This window comes from Pituophis catenifer, unplaced genomic scaffold, assembly GCF_029215685.1.
Source record: "Pituophis catenifer annectens isolate HBS135680 unplaced genomic scaffold, rPitCat1.0.hap2 SCAF_7, whole genome shotgun sequence".
Taxonomy (NCBI): Eukaryota; Metazoa; Chordata; class Lepidosauria; order Squamata; family Colubridae; genus Pituophis; species Pituophis catenifer.
The window spans coordinates 12,500,855-12,522,170 of NW_027256887.1; the positions used below are offsets into that span (position 1 = coordinate 12,500,855).

A 21,316-nucleotide genomic window follows, 5' to 3' on the forward strand; every position below is an offset into this window, starting at 1 on the left:
ATAATATTTGGAATTTAGGGGAACATGTTTCACACAACTGCCGAGGAAGTCTAATGATATTCCATATGTTTATTCCCATGAACAGATACAGCACTGAGCACAAGGTTACCCTAAAGCTGAGCTCAACCCTGGATAATATTATTCTATTTAAAATAGCAACCTAAATTCTGAGTTCTTGGCTGTCATACACAGGTAGTCCTCAACTTACAACCATAATTGAGACCAAAATTTCTGTTGTTAGGCATTTGTTAAGCGAGCTTTGCCTCATGTTACGGCCTTTCTTGCCACAGTTGTTAAATGAATCACTGCAGTTGATAAATTAGTAATCCGGTTGTTAAGTGAATCGGGTTTCCCCATTGACTTTGCTCGTCAGAAGGTCACAAAAAGGGGATCAGGTGACCACCTGGGACACTGAAGTGGTCAGAAATATGATCCAATTGCCAAGCATCTGAATTTTTATCTCATGATCATGGGATGCGTCAAAGGTCGTAACTGTGAAAAATGGTCATAAATCACATTTGTCAGTGCCGTTGTAACTTTGAACTTTGAACTTTGTCACTAAACAAACTGTTGTAAATCAAGGACTACCTGTACTGCATCCCAGGAGTCTAACTATCCTATTCTTCATTCAGTTGCATAAATTGGCTTTTTCATTGCACCAAGGGAACCAAGCATCCCGCAGTAAACAAAAGAAATGAAGAGGCTCATTAAACACAAATTTTACCTTTTTTACCACACTTAATTTATCTGGGGCATGGTCAAAGAGTGTATCAAAGGCATCTCGCTCTGGTTTAAAAGAGAAAAAGAAAAGTTTGTTAAAATAGTGAGAATTCAATGGAAAAAACTATACATAGCGATTTTTATATGTAGCACAATGTAAAATGAAAACATGACTAGACATAGTATATGAGCAGTGGCGGGTTGCCCCCGTTTCGCACCGGTTCTATAGAACCGGTAGTAAAACTGGTGGGAGGCCCCGCCCACCGACCTGACGTCATCAAAATGCTTCTGCGCATGCGCGCGGGCAAAGCGAATGCGCACACGGCCCCGCTGAAAACCGGTAGTAAAGGTAAGTAGAATCCACCCCTGTATATTAGCCACGGTGGCGCAGTGGTTAGAGTGCAGTACTGCAGGCTACTTCTGCTGACTGCTGACTGCCAGCAGTTTGGCAGATTGAATCTCACCAGGCTCAAGGCTGACTCAGCCTTTCATCCTTCTGAGGTCGGTAAAATGAGAACTCAGATTGTTAGGGGCAATATGCTAACTCTGTAAACTGCTTAGAGAGGGCTGTAAAGCACTGTGAAGCAGTATATAAGTGCTATTGCTATTGCTACCGTGTTTCCCCGAAAATAAGACCCTGTCTTACATTTTTTTCGAATCCCGAAATAAGCGCTTGGCCTTATTTTTGGGGAGGTCTTATTATTTTGGGGCGCGTGGAGGAAACCAGAGGAAATGGAGGGGACCGGCTGCACATGTGTTTAAATATTTTCAGGGAGGGCTTATTTTCAGGGGGGGGGGCTTATTTTAGTGCATGCGCTCAAAAGCCCGATTGGGCTTATTATCAGGGGATGTCTTATTTTAGGGAAAACAGGGTATGTTTATCTAAAAGGAAGAGGGTTTAAAATTTAAGATGATATTGTTTTCTAAAAGAATAAATAAACGTCAACACAAGACAAAAATCTCATATGCTACCTTGCTTCCCAACCAAATTTTTCCTCCTTATAAACGTGCACATCTATTTGTATTAAGACTATACTTCTATATGTGTACAATGTGTATAGAGATATGTGCACATAGATATGTGTCAAAAGCCACAGGTCCACAAAACAGCAGACTCCGGGAAAATAAGCATCTACTTGAATTAACAACTACTGGTTAAATTTAATTGCCTGTAAAATGTAACATCCCATATATCAAATCAATTCATTCTACAACTTCAAATAGCGGTCATTCTCTTGCACACACAAACCATTCTCACATATAAAGCACAAAACTACACAGATATATATACACACCCACACTTTCCAGGAACCCTTATCTTCCAATTGGATCAATACAGCATCCTAGGTTTGTCAGGATTAGACCAGCAGCAGAACAAGGTTTTAAATCCAGTGTTTCTCAACCTTTGGCAACTTTAAGATATGTGGACTTTAGCTCATAGAATTCCCCAGCCAGCATGCTGATTAAGAAGCCCAGAAATTAGAGAAAATGGAAGGATGCAACAGAAAAGATAATTGCCCCCCCAGCTTGAAAACTGGACTGGACTGAGCAAAACTACAGTCAGCTTTGACACAAAATGCTTAACATTTTATGATGATAAATATCTCATATCATTAATCATAATAAACTTGAAGAGTTTAAGCTACAATTTAAGCTACAATTTCAGTTCTTTGAGAACTTCAGTTTTCCAAGTTAAAATCTTTTACTTACCAAACCTTCCCATCATCATTCTGGAAACAAGAAATTAAAAAAAATAATAATTAATGGCTTCCTAAATGTTCATAGTTCTTAAGGAATCATGCAAAGAGGCTCTTTTTCATCATCGGATGTTTTTAGCCTGCACAGCTTTTCAAAGCTAGACAGAATCGCTATCCGCATTGCCTAGGGCAGGGGTCTGCAACCTTAAACACTCAAAGAGCCATTTGGACCCATTTCCCACAGAAAAGAAAACACCGGGAGCCACAAAACCCTTCTCGTGCCTGACAATTTCTTGAGTGGCCACAAAATTAGTGTATGTAGTTCAATTAAATGTTCTGTTTTCTTTTGAAACTTTTCTTTTCTTGGGGTTATCCATGGTTGGCCTACTGGGGGTTGAAAAGCTCAATAAATCATGTGCCGGCGGGTGTCGCACATTGGTGGTTGTGACACATATTTTGAGTGACAGGGAGCTGCAGCAAAGGGTTGAAAGAGCCACATGTGGCTCCAGAGCTGCAGGTTGCTGACCCCTGGCCTACGGCATGTTTCTCTGATTTGTTCCAGAAAATTCTGGAACACCCCCCACCCTGAACCTCTCTCTCCACAGCTCTTTCTGGCACTTTCTATAATGGCTCCTCAAACTCTCTTCCGTTTGAAAGCAGCAGGTGAGGGCGACCAGAGAGAGATCACTGCTCAAAAAATATCAGAATATTGAAAACCACGAAAGTAAAATCTCCTAGCACATCAATGGAATGATAATATGAATTTCCAAGGTCTTTCTTTGAGACATCCCTTTCAGTCCCCCTTTAATCTCTATGTCTCACGGCCTGAAATGGTCTGCTTTGCTACCCGTGTTTCCACAAAAATAACACCCTGTCTTATTTTAATTTTTTTTGCCACAAAAAAAGGCACCAGGTCTTATTTTCAGGGGGAATGTCATCCACTGACTCACCTCATTTGCACGTGTTGCCCCCAGCCTCTTTTTTGCTATTTTGGCCTTCAGGAACTTATTCATTTGGCAAGGTGAGCAAGGCTTTCCAGAAGGCATCTGCAGCCGATAACAGCCCTCTGGATTGATCCGGAGCCCTGTTATCGGCTACAGAGGCCTTCAGAAAAGCCTTGCCGGCAGAAGAAATGGGCTGAGGTGTGCAAGGCCTGGCTGCAACTATCCGAAGGTAAGTAGTAGGACAGACCCTGTATTCCTCAGGGTCACCTGAGTGGTGAATGGTGTGGGAGTAGGAATGGATTTCCAGAGGAAAAAATTGCGAACTACAGGAACCATTTCCACTACTCAGGTGACCCTGAGGACACAGATAAACCTCCAAGGGCTTCAACGACCTTCAAAAAGGATGCAAATAACTAGTTGTCTGCAAGGAATATAAATCCTTCCGTTCCCCACTATCCTGTCAGAGCTGAAGAAGCTTCTTGGATGAGAAGCGAAACGTCCTCAAAGAAAAAACAAGAAAGTCCAGTTGCCTCCTGAAAAAAAACATCTTTGGGACTTTCTGATCTGATTCCAGAGAACAATTCTATGTGCCAACCAAAATGAAGTAACATGGAGAGCACCCAGCAGTAAAAACACAGAGCTTACTCAGTTGTAGTAGTGATTTCCTCGGTCACATGGGCCGTCTGAAGTAACCCTTCTCGCTTCTGGAAGAAAATCAAAGTCAGGACTAATGAAATGCCGGAAGAAGTAACTGAAGAAGTGCATAGGAATGACACCTTACAAGAAAGCAATTGTGTTCTTTTTGCTAACTAGAGGAGCAGAATTAGAAAAGAGTCAGTTCTCCTTTATCTCAAACCGATAGAATTAATAGAAGTGTTAAACATCTCTGAAGGCAGGAGACAACCTAACCAGATACACTTTTCTGCCTTCAGCAACAAGAAAAAAAATCTTACCCACATCTGGACGAACTTTAAATAAGAAGCAAACTTTCAAACCAGAAAGGTGTATTAATCTTCCCCATTGGTGTACAAGCTTTAGAAACTCTGCAGATTGACACAGCCCATTTATTGTAACAGCACTGTTAATGTAGCAGAGAAAAGACACCAAAGAACAAACTTCACCAGCACAAAGCTAACATAGCAGGATGGATGGATGGATGGATGGATGGAGGGACGGACGGACGGACGGACAGACAGGCAGGCAGGCAGGCAGGCAGACAGACAGACAGATGGGAAGGCAGACAGATAGGGTGTCCACAAAATGCGGTAGAAAAGTGAAAAGTTGAGAGCCTGTAGTACAGTGGACTAAAGCACTGTTTTTAGCATCTGCTGCTTGCAATTACTGCAAGTTCAAATCTCACCAGGCTTAAGGTTGACTCAGCCTTCCATCCTTTCAAAGGTAGGTAAAATGAGGACCCAGATTGTGGGGACAGTAAGCTGACTTTATAAATATACAAAAGTATGAAGGCTATTGCTTAACGCATTGTAAGCCGCCCTGAGTCTCCGGAGAAGGGCGGCATATAAATTAAAGCAAAAAAAAAAAATGAAGCTATAATTGTGGGAATGATTTCCCCAAAGACAAAAAAGAATGTGTTGTTGATCGGTGACTCACTACTTAGACCAGGGGTGCCAAATTAAAGACCCGTGGGCCATATGTGGCCCACAAGGTACTTAGATCTGGCCCGCAGGGCCACCCTGGAAACAGTGAAGGACCAGCCCGCTATGCCTCTGTCAGCGAAAACAGAGGTCAAGAGGGCCACCGTTTTCAGCTGCGACAGCCTCCAGCAATCCTCTGCCAGTGAAAACGGAGCTCGGGACTCCATTTTCACTGGCATAGGACTCAGGCCGCTACAGACACCGCTGACATGAATGACGTCGAGCTGGCCACACCCACCTGGCCCCCAACATCAAACACAACCCTGATGTGGCCCTCAATGAAATCGAGTTTGACACCCCTGACTTAGAGGAACAGGGTCACAAAACCCTGATCTAATGTGACCTTCACCTGACCTACTGACCACACAAAGTTCTTATAAGCAGAAGAACACCGACAATGACATCCCCTAAATTCCACTGAAGACGTTACCTAGCCTGGTAACAAAATTCAGCAACCCACAATCTCGGAGAACGAACCTCTATCCTCATCCTACACCCGAGCTACAGATATTCACCACTATCCCAAAACTAGTGGCATTGTCTGTATTTTAAAAATTATTTTTTAAATAAATATATTTGAAGTGATGGTTTATTACTGTTTTCTTTTTATAGTACCACATAGCTTAATTACACATGCATGAAAAGCTTAAAATCTTTCTTGGGTAACTACCTTTACGACGACCACTTGCACAGAAACATGTTCAGGGAGCCGAATAGTAGCCCGGAAATGCATGGCCAAAGCCACCAGGAGGTGGAGGATGGACACCAGGTTCTTGCCATGGATCACTGAAGAAGGAAACCAAGAAGTCATCATGGGAAGTTTTGAATAGGCTGGGCTGTTTTCAGGTGGGAGCCTATTTAATTCCACTCCAGGAACAGTTTGATTACCTATATCAGTCTGTCTGTCTGTCTATCATGTATCTATCTATCTATCTATCTATCTATCTATCTATCTATCTATCTATCTATCTAATCTATCTATCTAATCTATCTAATCTATCTATCTAATCTATCATCTATTTACAGTATCTATCTATCTCTATCTATCATCTATTTACAGTATCTATCTCTATCATCTATTTACAGTATCTATCTATCTATCTCTATCTATCTATCTACAGTATCTATCTTTCTTTCTATCTATCTATCTAATCTATCATCTATTTACAGTATCTATCTATATCTATCTATCTATCTATCTATCTATCTATCTAATCTATCTATCTAATCTATCTAATCTATCTATCTAATCTATCATCTATTTACAGTATCTATCTATCTCTATCTATCATCTATTTACAGTATCTATCTCTATCATCTATTTACAGTATCTATCTATCTATCTCTATCTATCTATCTACAGTATCTATCTTTCTTTCTATCTATCTATCTATCTAATCTATCATCTATTTACAGTATCTATCTATATCTATCTATCTATCTATCTATCTATCTATCTATCTATCTATCTACAGTAGCTATCTATCTATCTAATCTATCATCTATTTACAGTATCTATCTATCTATCTAATCTATCATCTATTTACAGTATCTATCTCTATCTATCTATCTACAGTATCTATCATCTATCTATCTATCTATCTATCTATCTATCTATCTATCTATCTATCTAATCTATCATCTATTTACTGTATATCTATCTATCATCTATCTATCTATCGTATCTATCTACAGTATCTATCTATCTATCATCTATCTACAGTATCTATCTATCTATCTATCTATCTATCGTATCTATCTACAGTATCTATCTATCTATCATCTATCTACAGTATCTATCTATCTATCTATCTATCTATCTATCTATCTATCTATCGTGTCTGTCTGTCTATCTATCTATCTATCTATCTATCTATCTATCTATCTATCTATCTACATTTCAAGAAAAAGAATAAAACTTAACAAGACCTAAGAATAGAGAGAGAAGAAAAGAAAAACAAATAAGGAAAGAAAAAGCTAAAAGTGCAGAAAAAAATCATAAAGAAACAAGTTCCAATTTCCTTGTACAAGTTATAAGTGTAAATTAACCTCTTGCCTTATGGTTACATTACTACATTTTTTTCTAAAATCTATTTTTTCCCTAAACATCAAAAGCGTACATCATACTTTTTCTTTTCTTTTTTTTTCTGTATCAAAAGTCAATAAGGGTTTTCCAATCAACATGAAATTTAGATCATGTTTCCTCTCTTAATTAAAGCTGCCAATTGACCATCGAAGCAAGTTCTGTTATTTTCACCATCTGTTCGTCCATTGTGGGTAAAGCTGAGTCTTTCCCCCTTTGAGCCTATAAGCATCTCACTGCAGTTGTCATATACAAAATGCTACAGGGTTTTTGTATGCTAAATGCTAAATGCTGATGCTTACAGTCCACACTCCATTTGATCGTCCAGCCATGAGGTCGAAGTAAATCATAGACAGCTTCCAGCACAGTCTGCAATTTCTGTTTCTGTCCAATTTCAGACTGCGTCACTTCAGCCACATTTAGTTTACAACCAGCGAGCTTTTCTAGATTGGAAACACAGATAAGCAGAAGCAAGATTTTACAAGTAAAGCAGCGGTCTTTGCAACAACTTTGGCCCTACCTGCGCAGACCTCATTTATTGACCATTTCCAGTTAAAACAGTGATGAAAAAGCAACTTTACAGACGATCCTCACATTTAAAAATGCTCCAACACTGAAAGTTTTTAAGAAGAGATTGGATAACCATTTGTCTAAGTAGGGGGTTGGACTAGAAGACCTCCAAGGTCCCTTCCAACTCTGTTATTTTATTCTATTTACAACCTTCCCAGGCTGGTAAACCAAAGGAAACTGGAAGTCAAATTGTAAGCACAGTTTATTAGTGACCGTTTCACTTAGCGACAAGAGTTCCCAGTCCCAATTGTGGTTGCTAGAGAGGAGAGTTAGGGCAGCTAGAAACAGGTGCACATTTGCAATTTTTATTATTGAATTTTTGAATGAAAAGCTTCATTTGCTAACACTCACACAAACACAAAACAGTCTGTATTATTTTGAGTGATGCAAGTTAAGGACGCTCACAAGGCATGGTACTTTCCATTATGTGGTGATTCATGAGGCTTTATAATGGCACCCACATTAGTCAACTTACCGTATTTTTCGGAGTATAAGATGCACTTCTGCCCCCCCCCCAAAACCAAAGAGAGTGAAAATTTGGATGTGTCTTATACACCGAATGTAGCCAAAAATGCGAGGCACGGAGGCAGCAATGGTCTGTGGCAATCCCTGCAGCCAGGAACAGCTGATTGGGGGTATTCCAGGAGGTCGATCGACCTGCCAATCAGCTGCTCGTGCTGAATCAGGCTGCAATAATGTGCTGAAGCTGAACTGGCTGTTCGCTATTTGCTGCAAGGACTGTCAGAGTTAGTAACTGATTCAGCAGGATTCAATAACTTCTCTTTATATATACTATAACACATGAAGTAAATATACAATACCAAAAGCAGGTTTTCCAATGTGGTAGTAAATACAAGCAAAACACAAGCAGAGGAGAGGAGTTTAGTTTCAGTTTTAGTTTCAGAGATCAGCACAGCATGCAGCTTTAGAACAGTTAAACTAAGCCACGCCCAGGCTCCTTGCTGTCTCCTTCCTTGTTGCTCACACAGCAAATACTGTTTCAGTTTCCAAACAGCCCTCAACTCTCTCACACACTGACCAGACGCTAGCCAGATGAATACCGATGGGTGCTGGTAGGCAGAGGCAGAATTTTTTCCCCCTTATTTTCCTCCCCAAAAACTAAGGTGCGTCTTATACTCCGGAGCATCTTATACTCCAAAAAATATGGTATTTATATCAGACATGCCAGCAACAAGGGGATGCAAATCTTGTTGCCCTGATGATTTGGCCATAACAAGAAAAACACATGGAGGCAGCAGACAACTCCTGTCCAAAGATCTTAAAATCTTGGGGAAATTATTCACTGACTGGAGACTCACTCCCAGCACCAGCAAAACATAACTACATGCTTCCACTTTAACATCAAACTAGCATACGAAGCCCTGAAAATCTACTCACTCACCTATAATCCCCATCTACAAAGTACATTGGAATAACACTGGATCCAACTGTCTCAATGGTGGTATTCAGCTGGTTCAGACCAGTTCAGGCAAACCGACAGCAGAAATTCCGGGTGGACCTACCTACCCGCCCCAACTCTATGCCATTCAATTTAGGCACAGTTTTGAGGCTGGTCCTATGTGCGGAAGGCATGCGCACGAGCAAAGCACATGCGCGGAAGGCCGGATGCATGTGCAGAAGGCAGGTGCATGTGTGAACCGGGCATGTGTGTGTGCGAAGCAAGCACGCACGGTGAAGCAGTAGAAACAAAATGTGAAACCCGCTGCTGAACTGTGTCCTATAAGATAACCTAGAGCAAGGGTGTCAAATTCACGTTGTCACATTGTCGTCATGTGATGTATCGCAACTTTTTTCCCCTTTGGTAAACCGGGGGGGGGGGAGAGCATGGCCAGCTCGTTTGACCCCCTGACCTAGAAAATACGGCAGCAAAAAATCAACACAAGGAACAACATACCAGGAAGGGACTGGTGGTTCAGCAGACTAAAAGCATTGTGATTAACACCAGCTGTCTGCAATTACTGTAAATTCGAATCTCACCAGGCTCATGGTTTATCATGAGAAAAATTCTATAGGTAGCTAGAGAAGAGGAAAATATAACCCAAATTAGATGAGGAATTATAGCTATTGAGAAACTTATATTATACAAGTAAAGTGAAGTCAGATAGACCTAATTGTTTTATAAAGGTATGCAAGATGTTCTGTCTTCTCCGGTTTATAATATAGATATATACAGTACCGAATACTAGGTTATTAAGGTACTGCTGATAGGTATGCTTGCTTTTTTGTTTTTTGTTTTTCTTTCTCTGTTTGCTGTTGTTGTGATGTCTTGTTTGTTATTTATATGATGTGTTGTTTTTCTTTTGTTTTTAATGGAAAATGTAAATAAAGATTATTTAAAAAAAAAAAAAAGAATCTCGCCAAGGCTCAAGGTTGACTCAGCCTTCCATCCTTTCTAAGGTAGGTGAAATGAGGACCCAGTTTGTGGGGGCAATAAGCTGACTTTGTATACATATACAAAAGTATGAAGGCTATTGCTTAACGCATTGTAAGCCGCCCTGAGTCTCCGGAGAATGGCGGCATATAAATCAAATTAAAAAAAACAAAACATACTCCAGAAATTATGTGGACCTCAATGGGGAGTTTCAGTTGCCACCTTCAGGTCATTAGCACCAGTTTTGGTCTACTCCACCCCAGAATACTGTGCCCCTGATGATTTAACAGCTGCCATACTACCATGTTTCTCCGAAAATACGACCTACCCCAAAAATAAGCCCTAGCTTGATTTTTACACATGCACCCAATATAAGCCCTACTCTCCCAAAATAAGGTGTAATTAAGACCCCGCCCACTCCAGGGTGCATGGGTAAAAATTAAGTTAGGGTGGGGATTGGAGCTGCCCTACTACTTACCTTCGGCAATTGCAGCCAGGCCTCGCACACCCTGACATCTGCCTTGCTGACCCATTTGTTGTGCAGCTGGCAAGGCTTTCCTGGAGGTATTTGAAGTCAATAACAGAGCTGTGGATCGATCCGGAGCTCTGTTATCGGCTGCAGAGGCCTTCAGGAAAACCTTGCCAGCCTTGCCGGCCACGGAAGAAGTTCCTGAAGACCTCTGACAGTGAAAAGGTGGCCAGGGGCGACACATGCAAGTGAGGTGAGTCAGTGGATGACATTCCCGCCCCCCCTGAAAATAAGACCTGGTGCCTTTTTCGGTGGCAAAAAAAATTATAAAGGCAGGGTCTTATTTTTGGGGAAACATGGTAGTAAGTTAGACACCAGACTCAACGATACCATGAGAATTATAAGCAGATGTATTAAACTTGTTGGCTTCCTGTTCTAAGCCACATAGCACCATATAGCATCACCAGTGCACAACTGCAAAAGGACATTTCATAAAAGGAACATAATTAAGTCAAAATTTAAATCGGTTTCCCTAATCCAGACCATCCACCATTTTCACACATAACACCTCACCTAGCAATTTCTGTAGCACTTGCCCATCATAGACGTCTTCTTCAAGCTGTTTGACAATTATCCTTTCTTCAACCAAGACATCATTTATCCAGTCGATCAAAACCTGGACAATGGTGAACGAGGACAAAAAAATTATTCAAGTCGTCTAAAGAATTCTATGAGGAAAGCAACTGAATCCAGGTAGTCGTCAACTTACAACAGTTCATTTAGTGACCATTCATAATATCTAGAGAGAAAATCATGCAGTAATTGTTGGAAATGTCATAAACAGAAGGACGATTTTTATCATATGTGGTGGAGGAGTAAATCCAGGGGTGAAATGCTCCTGGTTCAGACCAGATCACCCGATCCGGTAGCGATGGAGGCGGGTTGTTCGGAGAACCGGTAGCAAAAATCCCTGCCCCCCCCCCATGCCCAGCTGAGCCGTGCGATCATCAGAGGCTTTTTTTCTTTTAAATGCCTCTGACGATCCAAGCTGAGTTGCTTAATCGTCAGAGGCATTTAAAAGAAAAAAAGCCTCTGCCGATCAGGCAACTCAGCTGGGATCGTCAGAGCCTTTTGAAAGTATTTTTTTACAACCTCTTCACCAAAGAGGTCGTTGAAAAAATGGTTTTAAAAGTAAAAAAAAAATGGCCACGCCCACCATCACATTACCCCCACCCCCACTACCAAGCCACGCCCACAGAACCGGTAGTAACAAATTTTAGATTTCACCACTCTGTAAATCCCCCACCCACCACCAAAGTACTGGAAAGTTATACACATTACAATGAAAAAAAAAATGGAATTTATATTCCAATTTGAAATGAAACTGCATTTTTATTAAGTACAATCTACGAAAAAAAACATCCTGAACCACTGTAAGTTAATGAGATATCTTCTCATATGCTTTATGTTTCCCTTTCCCTTCTCTGTATCTTTTTATTTATTACTGTCGTTATTTTTTCTTTATTATTTTAATGTGTCCTAGTTTTAAAATTTGTAAGCCACCCAGAGTCAACTTTGGACAAGATGGACAGCACATAAATTTGATAGATGGGTGGATGGATAAATAGCAATAGCACTTAGACTTATATACTGTTTCACAGTGCTTTACAGCCCTCTCTAAGCAATTTACACAGTCAGCCTATTGCCCCCAACAATCTGGGTCCTCATTTTACCCACCTCAGAAGGATGGAAGGCTGAGTATAAATACATACATACATACATACATACATACATACATACATACCTATACAATTTGAGCCATGCTTCTGCACAAAAGGAATTCTATCAAGAAATATACAGAGCAATTCAAATAAGATGATAAGATAACCTTTGTTGTCATTTTTTACCTTGAGTGCACTGGCCCACTGGCCATTAAAAAAGAAATTACATCGCCTGCTCTCAAAAGTATATATCTACCCATACCCATTCATAACACACATATACATATGCTATTGTACACACATACACACATACACACACATACATGTGTGTGTATGTATGTATGTATCTATGTATGGAGATAGATAGATAGATAGATAGATAGATAGATAGATAGATAGATAGATAGATAGATAGACAGACAGACAGATAGATACAAGGACTGTTTTTTCCCGAACGCCATCACCCTGCTAAACAAATAATTCCCTCAACATTGTCAAACTATTCACTAAGGCTGCATTACTATTAATCTTCTCATCGTTCCCATCACCCATCTCCTCCCACTTATGACTGTATGACTGTAACTTTGTTGCTTGTATCCTTACGATTTATATTGATTGTTTCCTAGCATGATTCGATTGCTTATTTGTATCCTATGACAACATTAAGTGTTGTACCTTATGATTCTTGTCGAATGTATCTTGTCTTTTTATGTACACTGAGAGCTTATGCACCAAAGACAAATTCCTTGTGTATCCAATCACATTTGGCCAATAAAGAATTCTATTCTATTCTATTCTATTCTATTCTATTCTATTCTATTCTATTCTATTCTATTCTATTCTATTCTTCTTTAAAGATAGATAGATAGATAGATAGATAGATAGATAGATAGATAGATAGATATAGATATAGATATAGATATAGATATAGATATAGATATAGATATAGATATAGATATAGATATAGATATAGATATAGATATAGATATATACTGGTAGATATATAGATATAAATAAAAGCAAGGTTGATGCTATATGGAACAAAACTGTGACTTGAATCTGGACGTTCTGCTTCAGATACCACAAAGCTTCCTCCCAGAAGGCAACAAGGAAAACAGATCATGAAGACGATATGTAGCGTCCCAGACCAGGGGTGAAATGCTCCCAGTTCAGAGTGGATCGCCCGAGCCGGTAGCGATGGTGGCGGGTGGTTCAGAGAACCAGTAGCAAAAATCCCTGCGCGCGCCCCCCCGCCAATGCCCAGCTGAACCGCACGATCATCAGAGGCTTTTTTTTTTTAACTTTTAAAAGCATTTTTTCTACAACCTCTTCCGACGAAAAAATGCTTTTAAAAGTAAAAAAAAAAAGCCTCTGATGATCGCGCATTAGAAAAAATGCTTTGAAATGTTAAAAAAAAAAAAAGTTGGCCACGCCCACCCCAGTCACATTACCCCCCTCACCAAGCCACGCCCACAGAACCGGTAGTAACAAATTTTACATTTCACCCGTCCCAGACAATCCTGAAGACAGAATGCTGTTGCTCTTAAGTAGGGGAGCCCAGGTGGCATATGCTTGTCAAAACTCTGCAAGGTGATGAGTGCAGCTTCACAACTGAAGTCTTTGTACAAGAAAAGGTGGGGCTTCAAATAGGATTTCACATGCACAATCTTGCAGATTTTGAAAAATAAATAAATAAATAAACCGCGGTGTCCACAGGAGGTGATCAAAATCTGCAAGATATTTATTTATTTATTTATTTATTTATTTATTTATTTATTTATTTATTTATTTATTTGTACACAAAAGTTAAAATAGATTTAAAATAATTAAATAAAATTTGGCCCATAATCTAAAACATTTCAATTAAAATCAATATCAAATTTTAAAACCAACCATAAAATCAGGACAGCCTGGCTAACTGAAAAAAATAGGTTTTAAGGGCCCCAACGAAAAGTCCAGAGGTCTGGGATCACTCGTATCTCTGAGGGTAGATTGTTCCAGAGGGTAGGTGCCACCACAGAGAAGGCTCTCCCCCTGGGGGTCGCCAGCCGACATTGTCTGGCCGACAGCACCCTGAGGAGGCCCTCTCTGTGGGAGCGAACTGGCCGGTGGGAGGCAATTGGTGGCAGAAGGCGGTCCCGTAAGTACCCCGGCCCTAAGCCATGGAGCGCTGTAAAGGTGATCACCAACACCTTGAAGTGCACCCAGAAGTCCACCGGAAGCCAATGCAGCTCGCGCAGGAGAGGAGTCACATGGGAGCGCCCCGTCGCTCCCATAATCCCCCGCGCGGCCGCATTCTGCACCAGTTGGAGCCTCTGGGTGCACCCCAAGGGGAGCCCCATGTAGAGAGCATTACAATAGTCCACACCAGAACTGATTGAAGGTTGTTAAACCTTCAATCTATTTTCCTGAATTGACTAGCAAAAAGCATTGCTGTCATCCTGGAAGCTGGCTATCGTTTTTATGCCATTTTTCATCCACTTGATAGATTATTATTTTGTTTATTATTTCCTCAGTCAGCATTCTGTATGCATAATATTTTCTTGCTGGGCTGCCCTCCAACCAAGGGAGATTTCCTTCCCAATACACCAACCTACAGTTTGCTCTGTAAATCAACAGAGAGGAAAGTACTCACGTTTCCAAGATTGGCACAACAAACACCCTAAGCATAATGTAGTAGGTTTCTTCTATCACAATTCAATTTCCTAAACCTCTCCACAGGAGAAATACAAGTGAACATCTACCACATCTCATCTCTTCCCAAAATTAAGAGAAGGATAGAGAAATAAAAAAGATAGCACATCTGAAAATACTAATATAAATCAGATAATATTTTTAGCTTAAGTTTTTGATTCAAGGATTTCTTTTCTCTTTGATTTTAGTCCTACTGTCCAGTGGTGGGATTCAAAAACTTTCACTACTGGTTCTGTGAGCGTAGCATGGCTTGGTGGGTGTGGCTTGGTGGGTGTGGCAGGGAAGGATTTATTATTTATAATTATTTATTAATTCAGCCTTTTTCCAAAAACTCAAGGTGGCTTACAATGCAATTAAAAACCATATATAAAAACATTAAAAATTAAAACATTAAAAACAATTAAAACCCATTCACACCATTCACGGCCGGATCTCGCCAGATCGCAACAGCGAGATCAACGACCCCAGGCCTGCCGGAAAAGCCAGGTCTTCACCGCTTTTCGGAAGGCCAATAGGGTGGGGATGGTCCGGATCTCAGGAGGTAACTGGTTCCAGAGAGATGGGGCAGCCATCCCCCGTGGGCCCGCCAGCCGGCACTGTTCAGCTGACGGGACCCGGAGGACACCAACTCTGTGGGATCTTACCGGTCGCTGGGAGCTATGCGGTAAAAGGCGGTCTCAAAGATAACCTGGCCCTGAGCCATGTAGGGCTTTAAAGGTAATAACCAACACCTTGAATTGTGACCGGAGACCAATAGGGAGCCAGTGCAGCTCGCGGAGAATTGGTGTAATGTGGGTGTACCTAGGTGCACCCACGACAGCTCGCGCGGCTGCGTTCTGGACCAACTGAAGTCTCCGAACACTTTTCAAGGGTAGCCCCATGTAGAGCGCGTTGCAATAATCTAACCATGAGGTGACAAGGGCGTGAGTGACTGTGAGGAGAGCCTCCTGATCCAAGTAGGGTCGCAATTGGTGCACCAGGCGAACCTGTGCAAAGGATACTGTAAAATCTCCATTCCCATCCCACTTCAGGGGAAGGATACTGTAAAATCTCACTTCCCTCCCTTCTCCAGGGGAAGGTTACTGCATTTCCTCCCAATCAGCAGGGACTCGGGAGGCAAAGAATAGATGGGGGGTGGGGCCAGTCAGAGGTGGTATTTAGCAGTTCTCCGAATTACTCAACATTTCCGCTACCAGTTGTCCAGAACTGGTCAGAACCTGTTGAATACCAGCTCTGCTACTGTCCATTCTTCGAGGCACGCACATGGATTTTCTTTTTAATGTATCCTACTAAAGCTTCCTTCCTGGATAAAAATGAGGACAAGAAATACAGTGGATTTACTATCTAAAATTTATTACTTTATAATGGCTTCTCCTGTGACAGTTTCTCCAAATATATTTTCCAGGGAGGCACAGCAGTCGTTTTTCTGTGTTACCCGAAATGCAAAATCAAAGCACTTTCATCTTAAGGTAGACTACATCAAAGGAAGGCAAACCTCTGCCTTGAAGTCTTCCTCACCTTGATAAGTTCTTTAAACTTGGCATCCTCCTTTGAAGTGGGGTCTATCATGGTACGTTCTTCATTTTCCTCTGGCAATTTCAAAAAGAAGCCCCTCATTAAAGACACCGTGGCACAAACACAAGCACATGGCTTCAGAAATTGCTATTAAAAGACATCTGATTTATAAATGGCAAAAAACAAGTCATTTCATAAACCGGAAAAGGACGTCCAATTATCTAAATTGGGTATGGCCGGTCTAAAGAAAAGAAGGATTAGCAGTGACATGATAGCAGTATTCCAGTATCTGAGGGGCCGCCACAAAGAAGTGGGGGTCAATTTGTTTTCCAAAGCACCAGAAGGCAAGACAAGAAACAATGGATGGAAACTAACAAAGGAGAGAAGCAACTTGGAATTAAGGAAAAACTTCCTAACAGTGAGGGCAATTAACCAGCGGAACAGCTTGCCACCAGAAATCCAAAAGGAAGCTTGGGAAGGTAAGTAGAACAGCGAGGGGGGAAATCAGCTGTGGCGCACTATTTAGCTTTGCTAGAAAGCAGGATTTTCTGCTTTCTAGCACAGCTAAACCCTGCTGCACAGCTGATTGTCAGAAATACCAGTTTGAAGGAACCAGTAGCCTTTTTTAAGCTGGTTGCCTCATAGCATGAATAGAATAGAATTTTTTATTGGCCAAGTGCGATTGGAACACCCAAGGAATATGTGATATGCAACGCAGGGTTGCTTACAGAAGACGTAACCCTTGTGGCCCTCAAAACAGGACTTTTCCAAAGGCAACAGAAGGAGGAAGCAAAGAGAGAATTAAAAAAAACCCATCCTCTTTCTCTAGCCATACTTCCATATAAATGCAGTAGCCTGCATTTTTACCCAGGATTAAGTACTGGATTAGACTCGTATCAGGGTATGGCTCAGAAGGTACTTAATCTAAATCCAAAGAAAGCTATAGAAAACTCACAAATTTTGAAAATAATTTCAACCTTGGTTTAGCCCTAATTTAGATTATTTTTGTTCCGGATCTGGGTAAAGTCATTGATAAAAAAATAATTTTGGATTGCACGTGTGGGGGGGGGGGGAAGCATATATGAAGACACCAGTCCTTATATTAGTGAACTGTTGATTTTAATTCAGAAACCTCATGTTGATTAACACAATTTGAGCTAGAGATAGGATCCTGGAGCATCCTATCATCGGTCCTTTCTAGGGGTGGGCTCCTGGGGGTTCGGCACGGTTCAGGCGATCCTCTAGCCAAGGATTGCCGGGGTTTGGTGAACCCCCAAATGCCACCCCTGGCTGGCCACACCTGCCCCACCCCGCCCCTCCCAGGAGTCTCCACACGGCCCCTTCATCATTCCAGGTAAGTGCAGGGGCCTCGCGGAGGGTTTGGAAGGGCAAAAACAGGCCTACCAGAGGTTCCAGAAGTTCGGAAATGGACCTGTTTCCGGCCTCCGGAGGGCCTCCGGACCCCGGGGGAAGCTGTTTTTGCCCTCCTGGAGGCTCAAGGAAAGCCTCCGGAGCCTGGGGAGGGCAAAAAACGGGCCTCCTGGAAGTTGCAGAAGTCTGGAAACGGGCCTCTTTCTGGCCCCCGGGGAAAGCAGTTTTCGCCCTCCCAGAGGCTCGAGAAAAGCCTCTGAAGCCTGGGGAGGGCAAAACCCACCCTCCCACCATGGTGCAGGTCAACTAGGCCACGCCCACCCAGCAACAAGGCAGCGAACCCATTGCTAAAGGATCTGAAGCCCACCCCTAGTCCTTTCCAATTAGCACACAGAGAAAACAAAACTCTTTTGCTCACATCATAAGTCTATGATGTTGCATTCATACATACCTAGCAATGTATCTTCTGGATGAAGATCAGTTGTAGCAGGGGACATCGGAGCATTGATAGCATTTTTACCTTCTTCTTGCAGATCAGACACTGAAAGAATGGAAAGGTCCAAAATATTTGTTAATTATATATAGCTTAAAATTAGATTTATTTCTACTTGGAGACAAATGCTTCATAGATTGTGTTTCTCTTTGCTTGGATTGAATGGACTGACTGCAGTTACGCTAAACACCTCCACTTTCTAGAGTAACTGTTTATTTTATTTATTTATTTTTATTTATTTAATTTATATACTGCCCTACTCCCGAAGGACTCAGGGCGGTGAACAGCCAAACAGTAAAAACACATAAATACAAAATTTAAAAACAAAGTAAAATCGAATTAAACAAATTTGGCCCAAGACATATTAAAACCCCAATCATTTAAAACCAATTTAAAATTTGCGTAATTAAAAAGAGGGAAAAAATTAGGCCAGGCCCACCTGGTGGAATAAAAAGGTCTTAAGAGCGCAGCAGAAGGTGCGCAGATCCGGGATCCTCCGTATCTCCGGAGGGAGCTTGTTCCAGATAGTAGGTGCCCCCACAGAGAAGGCTCTCCCCTTAGGGGCCGCCAGTCGACATTGTTTGGCCGACGGCACCCGGAGGAGCCCCTCTCTATGAGAGCGTACCGGCCAGTGGGAGGCTATTAGTGGTAGTAGGTGGTCCCGTAAATAACCAGGTCCTAAGCCATGTAAGCCAATAAACTGTTTATTACAGTCCATAACTATTCTGCAAATTTTGAAGGTTTTTTCCCCCCATTTTTATTTTACCTCTTTTCATTCTTCCTCAAGTGGCTGTGGCTAATTCTGATAATATATTGGAAGGGTAAATCAAACGTAAATCATTGTGCTCTCATCTTGTGGAAAGACTTGAGCAATTCTAGAACAGAATTCTTTATTGGCCACATATGATTGGACACACAAGGAATTTGCCTCCAGCGCTTAAGCTCTCAGCGTACATACAAACAAGTGATAAATCATGATCATAACCATAAAATATGATAATTATAAACCATAAGGTACAACACCCAGTGATTGACATAGGATACTAAATAAGCATACTACTTTCAAGTCACGTAAAATTCTTAGTATCTTTATAACCTTGAAACAAGAGCAACATTCAAACTGCAAACTAAGCATGTAAGTGGGCACAGGGGTGAAATCCAGCAGGTTCTGGAGAACCAGTAGCAGAAACTTTGAGTAGTTCGGAGAATCGGCAAATGCCACCTCTGGCTGGCCCCAGAGTGGAGAGGGAATGGGGATTTTGCAGTATCCTTCCCCTGGAGTGGGGTGGGAATGGAGATTTTGTAGTATCCTTCCGCTGCCACACCTAAGCCACGCCCACCAAGCCACATCACGCCCACCAAGCCACACCCACAGAACCGGTAGTAAAAAAAAAATGGATTTCACCACTGAGTGGGCAGCATACGAAAGGGGTGTATTAAGCAATCTGCTTTATTCCTCCAAATATTCACCAGGCTCAAAGTTGACTCAGCTTTCCATCCTTTCTAAGGTAGGTAAATTGAGGACCCAGTTTGTGGGGGCAATAAGCTTTGTATAAATATACAAAAGTATGAAGGCTATTGCTTAATGCATTGTAAGCCGCCCTGAGTCTCCGGAGAAGGGCGGCATATAAATTAAAGCAAAAAAAAAAAAAAAAAAGTCTCTGCACGATATAAACAGCAGCACCCACCCAGTATTTCCCAATGCAATCCCCATGCTCAGAAGCTGAATCAAGAATGTGGAACTAAAAATAAATCACAACACAAAGCTATCCTCTTCTTGTTACTGTCCTAGAGCGAGCTGGGGGGGGGGAGGGAGGAGGCAGAGAAATGCAAGTGTGTTTTCTCCGCACAACCCATTTGCACGTTTGCCCAGTATGGCAAAGATCAGGCTTTATGCTACCAGAGAAAGGTCCAGGTGTCTGCAAGATCTCCCTCATGCAGCTAACTCACACAGCAGGCATTCACTCATATTGTTTTCATGCATTTTTTACAAAGCTGAAGTGCCATACTAGCACCCTGGAGCATTAAGGTTGCCTCCTACCGAAAAGCAGAGTTGCCGGTCCAAAGGAGGTGAGGAGCGTGACAGAAACTGACCGACCAACTTGGTTTGACTTGGTCACAAGTGATTCCAGAAGCAATGGCAACTCCCAGCAGAGGCGAAGGGTGTAAAAGAAGATAACCTGGCAAGACTGAGTGAAACTCAAGAAGAATGGAAGCTTTACACAGAAGCTAAATAGCTGCCATTCTCTCTGAGTGTGAACAGGGCTTCTAGCTACTAATCCATGGAGATTAACCCACTGCTCATCAAATGCCCATGACAGCGGAAGGAAGGCCTGCAGGACACTGGTGGGTTTCAAAAATTTTTTACTACCGGTTCTGTGGGTGTGGCTTGGTGGGCGTGGCTTGGTGGGCGTGGCAGGGGAAGGATACTGTAACATTTCCATTCCCACCCCACTCCAGGGGAACAATACTATAAAATCTCCATTCCCTCCCCAATCCAAGAGAAGGTTACTGCAAAATCCCCATTTCCTCCCAATCAGCTGGGACTTGGGAGGCAGAGAATAGACGGGGATCATCTATTAGATAGATAGATCATCATTGCAGCAATAGCTCTTAAATTTATATACAGCTCCATAGTGCTTTACAGGACATTATCCCGAAGAGAATACTTTTCAGGAAACACAGGCGGAAACACAGAACACAAAGTTAAGTATTCAACTTTGAAATCTGTCTTCTCCTCCTCTCCAAAAAGTCAATACAATACAACATTATCTTATGCAAACAAGGACAAGTTCCTTTGCAAAGCAATCTAAAAATCTTGCCCTTAAAAAGTCAATAGCCCCTGAAAATTAAGTGCAGCTGTTTTCTACATTGTCTCTACAAATGAGTTTCTATGAATGGTAATCTGGATATTCAAAAGAAGCTAGATGATAAGTACTATTTAATTTTAGCTGCAGTTATTTCTGGTCTAAGATCTGAACTTCACAGCATT

The 21,316-nt window shown here is 41.6% G+C and overlaps 1 protein-coding gene across 2 annotated transcripts in view; it reads right to left on the reverse strand.

Moving 5' to 3' along the window:
- PARVB (parvin beta) overlaps positions 1–21,316 on the reverse strand; it is a 59,433-nt gene that overhangs the window by 10,263 nt on the left and 27,854 nt on the right. For both annotated transcript variants that reach the window (XM_070947345.1, XM_070947346.1), the window contains exons 2-9: positions 18,283–18,372; positions 16,464–16,534; positions 11,104–11,206; positions 7,402–7,542; positions 5,687–5,802; positions 4,007–4,065; positions 2,431–2,450; positions 725–786 (exon numbers count right to left, since the gene is read on the reverse strand). In XM_070947345.1, the coding sequence (XP_070803446.1) occupies positions 725–786; positions 2,431–2,450; positions 4,007–4,065; positions 5,687–5,802; positions 7,402–7,542; positions 11,104–11,206; positions 16,464–16,534; positions 18,283–18,372 (662 nt within the window). The remainder of the gene's footprint in view (positions 1–724; positions 787–2,430; positions 2,451–4,006; positions 4,066–5,686; positions 5,803–7,401; positions 7,543–11,103; positions 11,207–16,463; positions 16,535–18,282; positions 18,373–21,316) is intronic.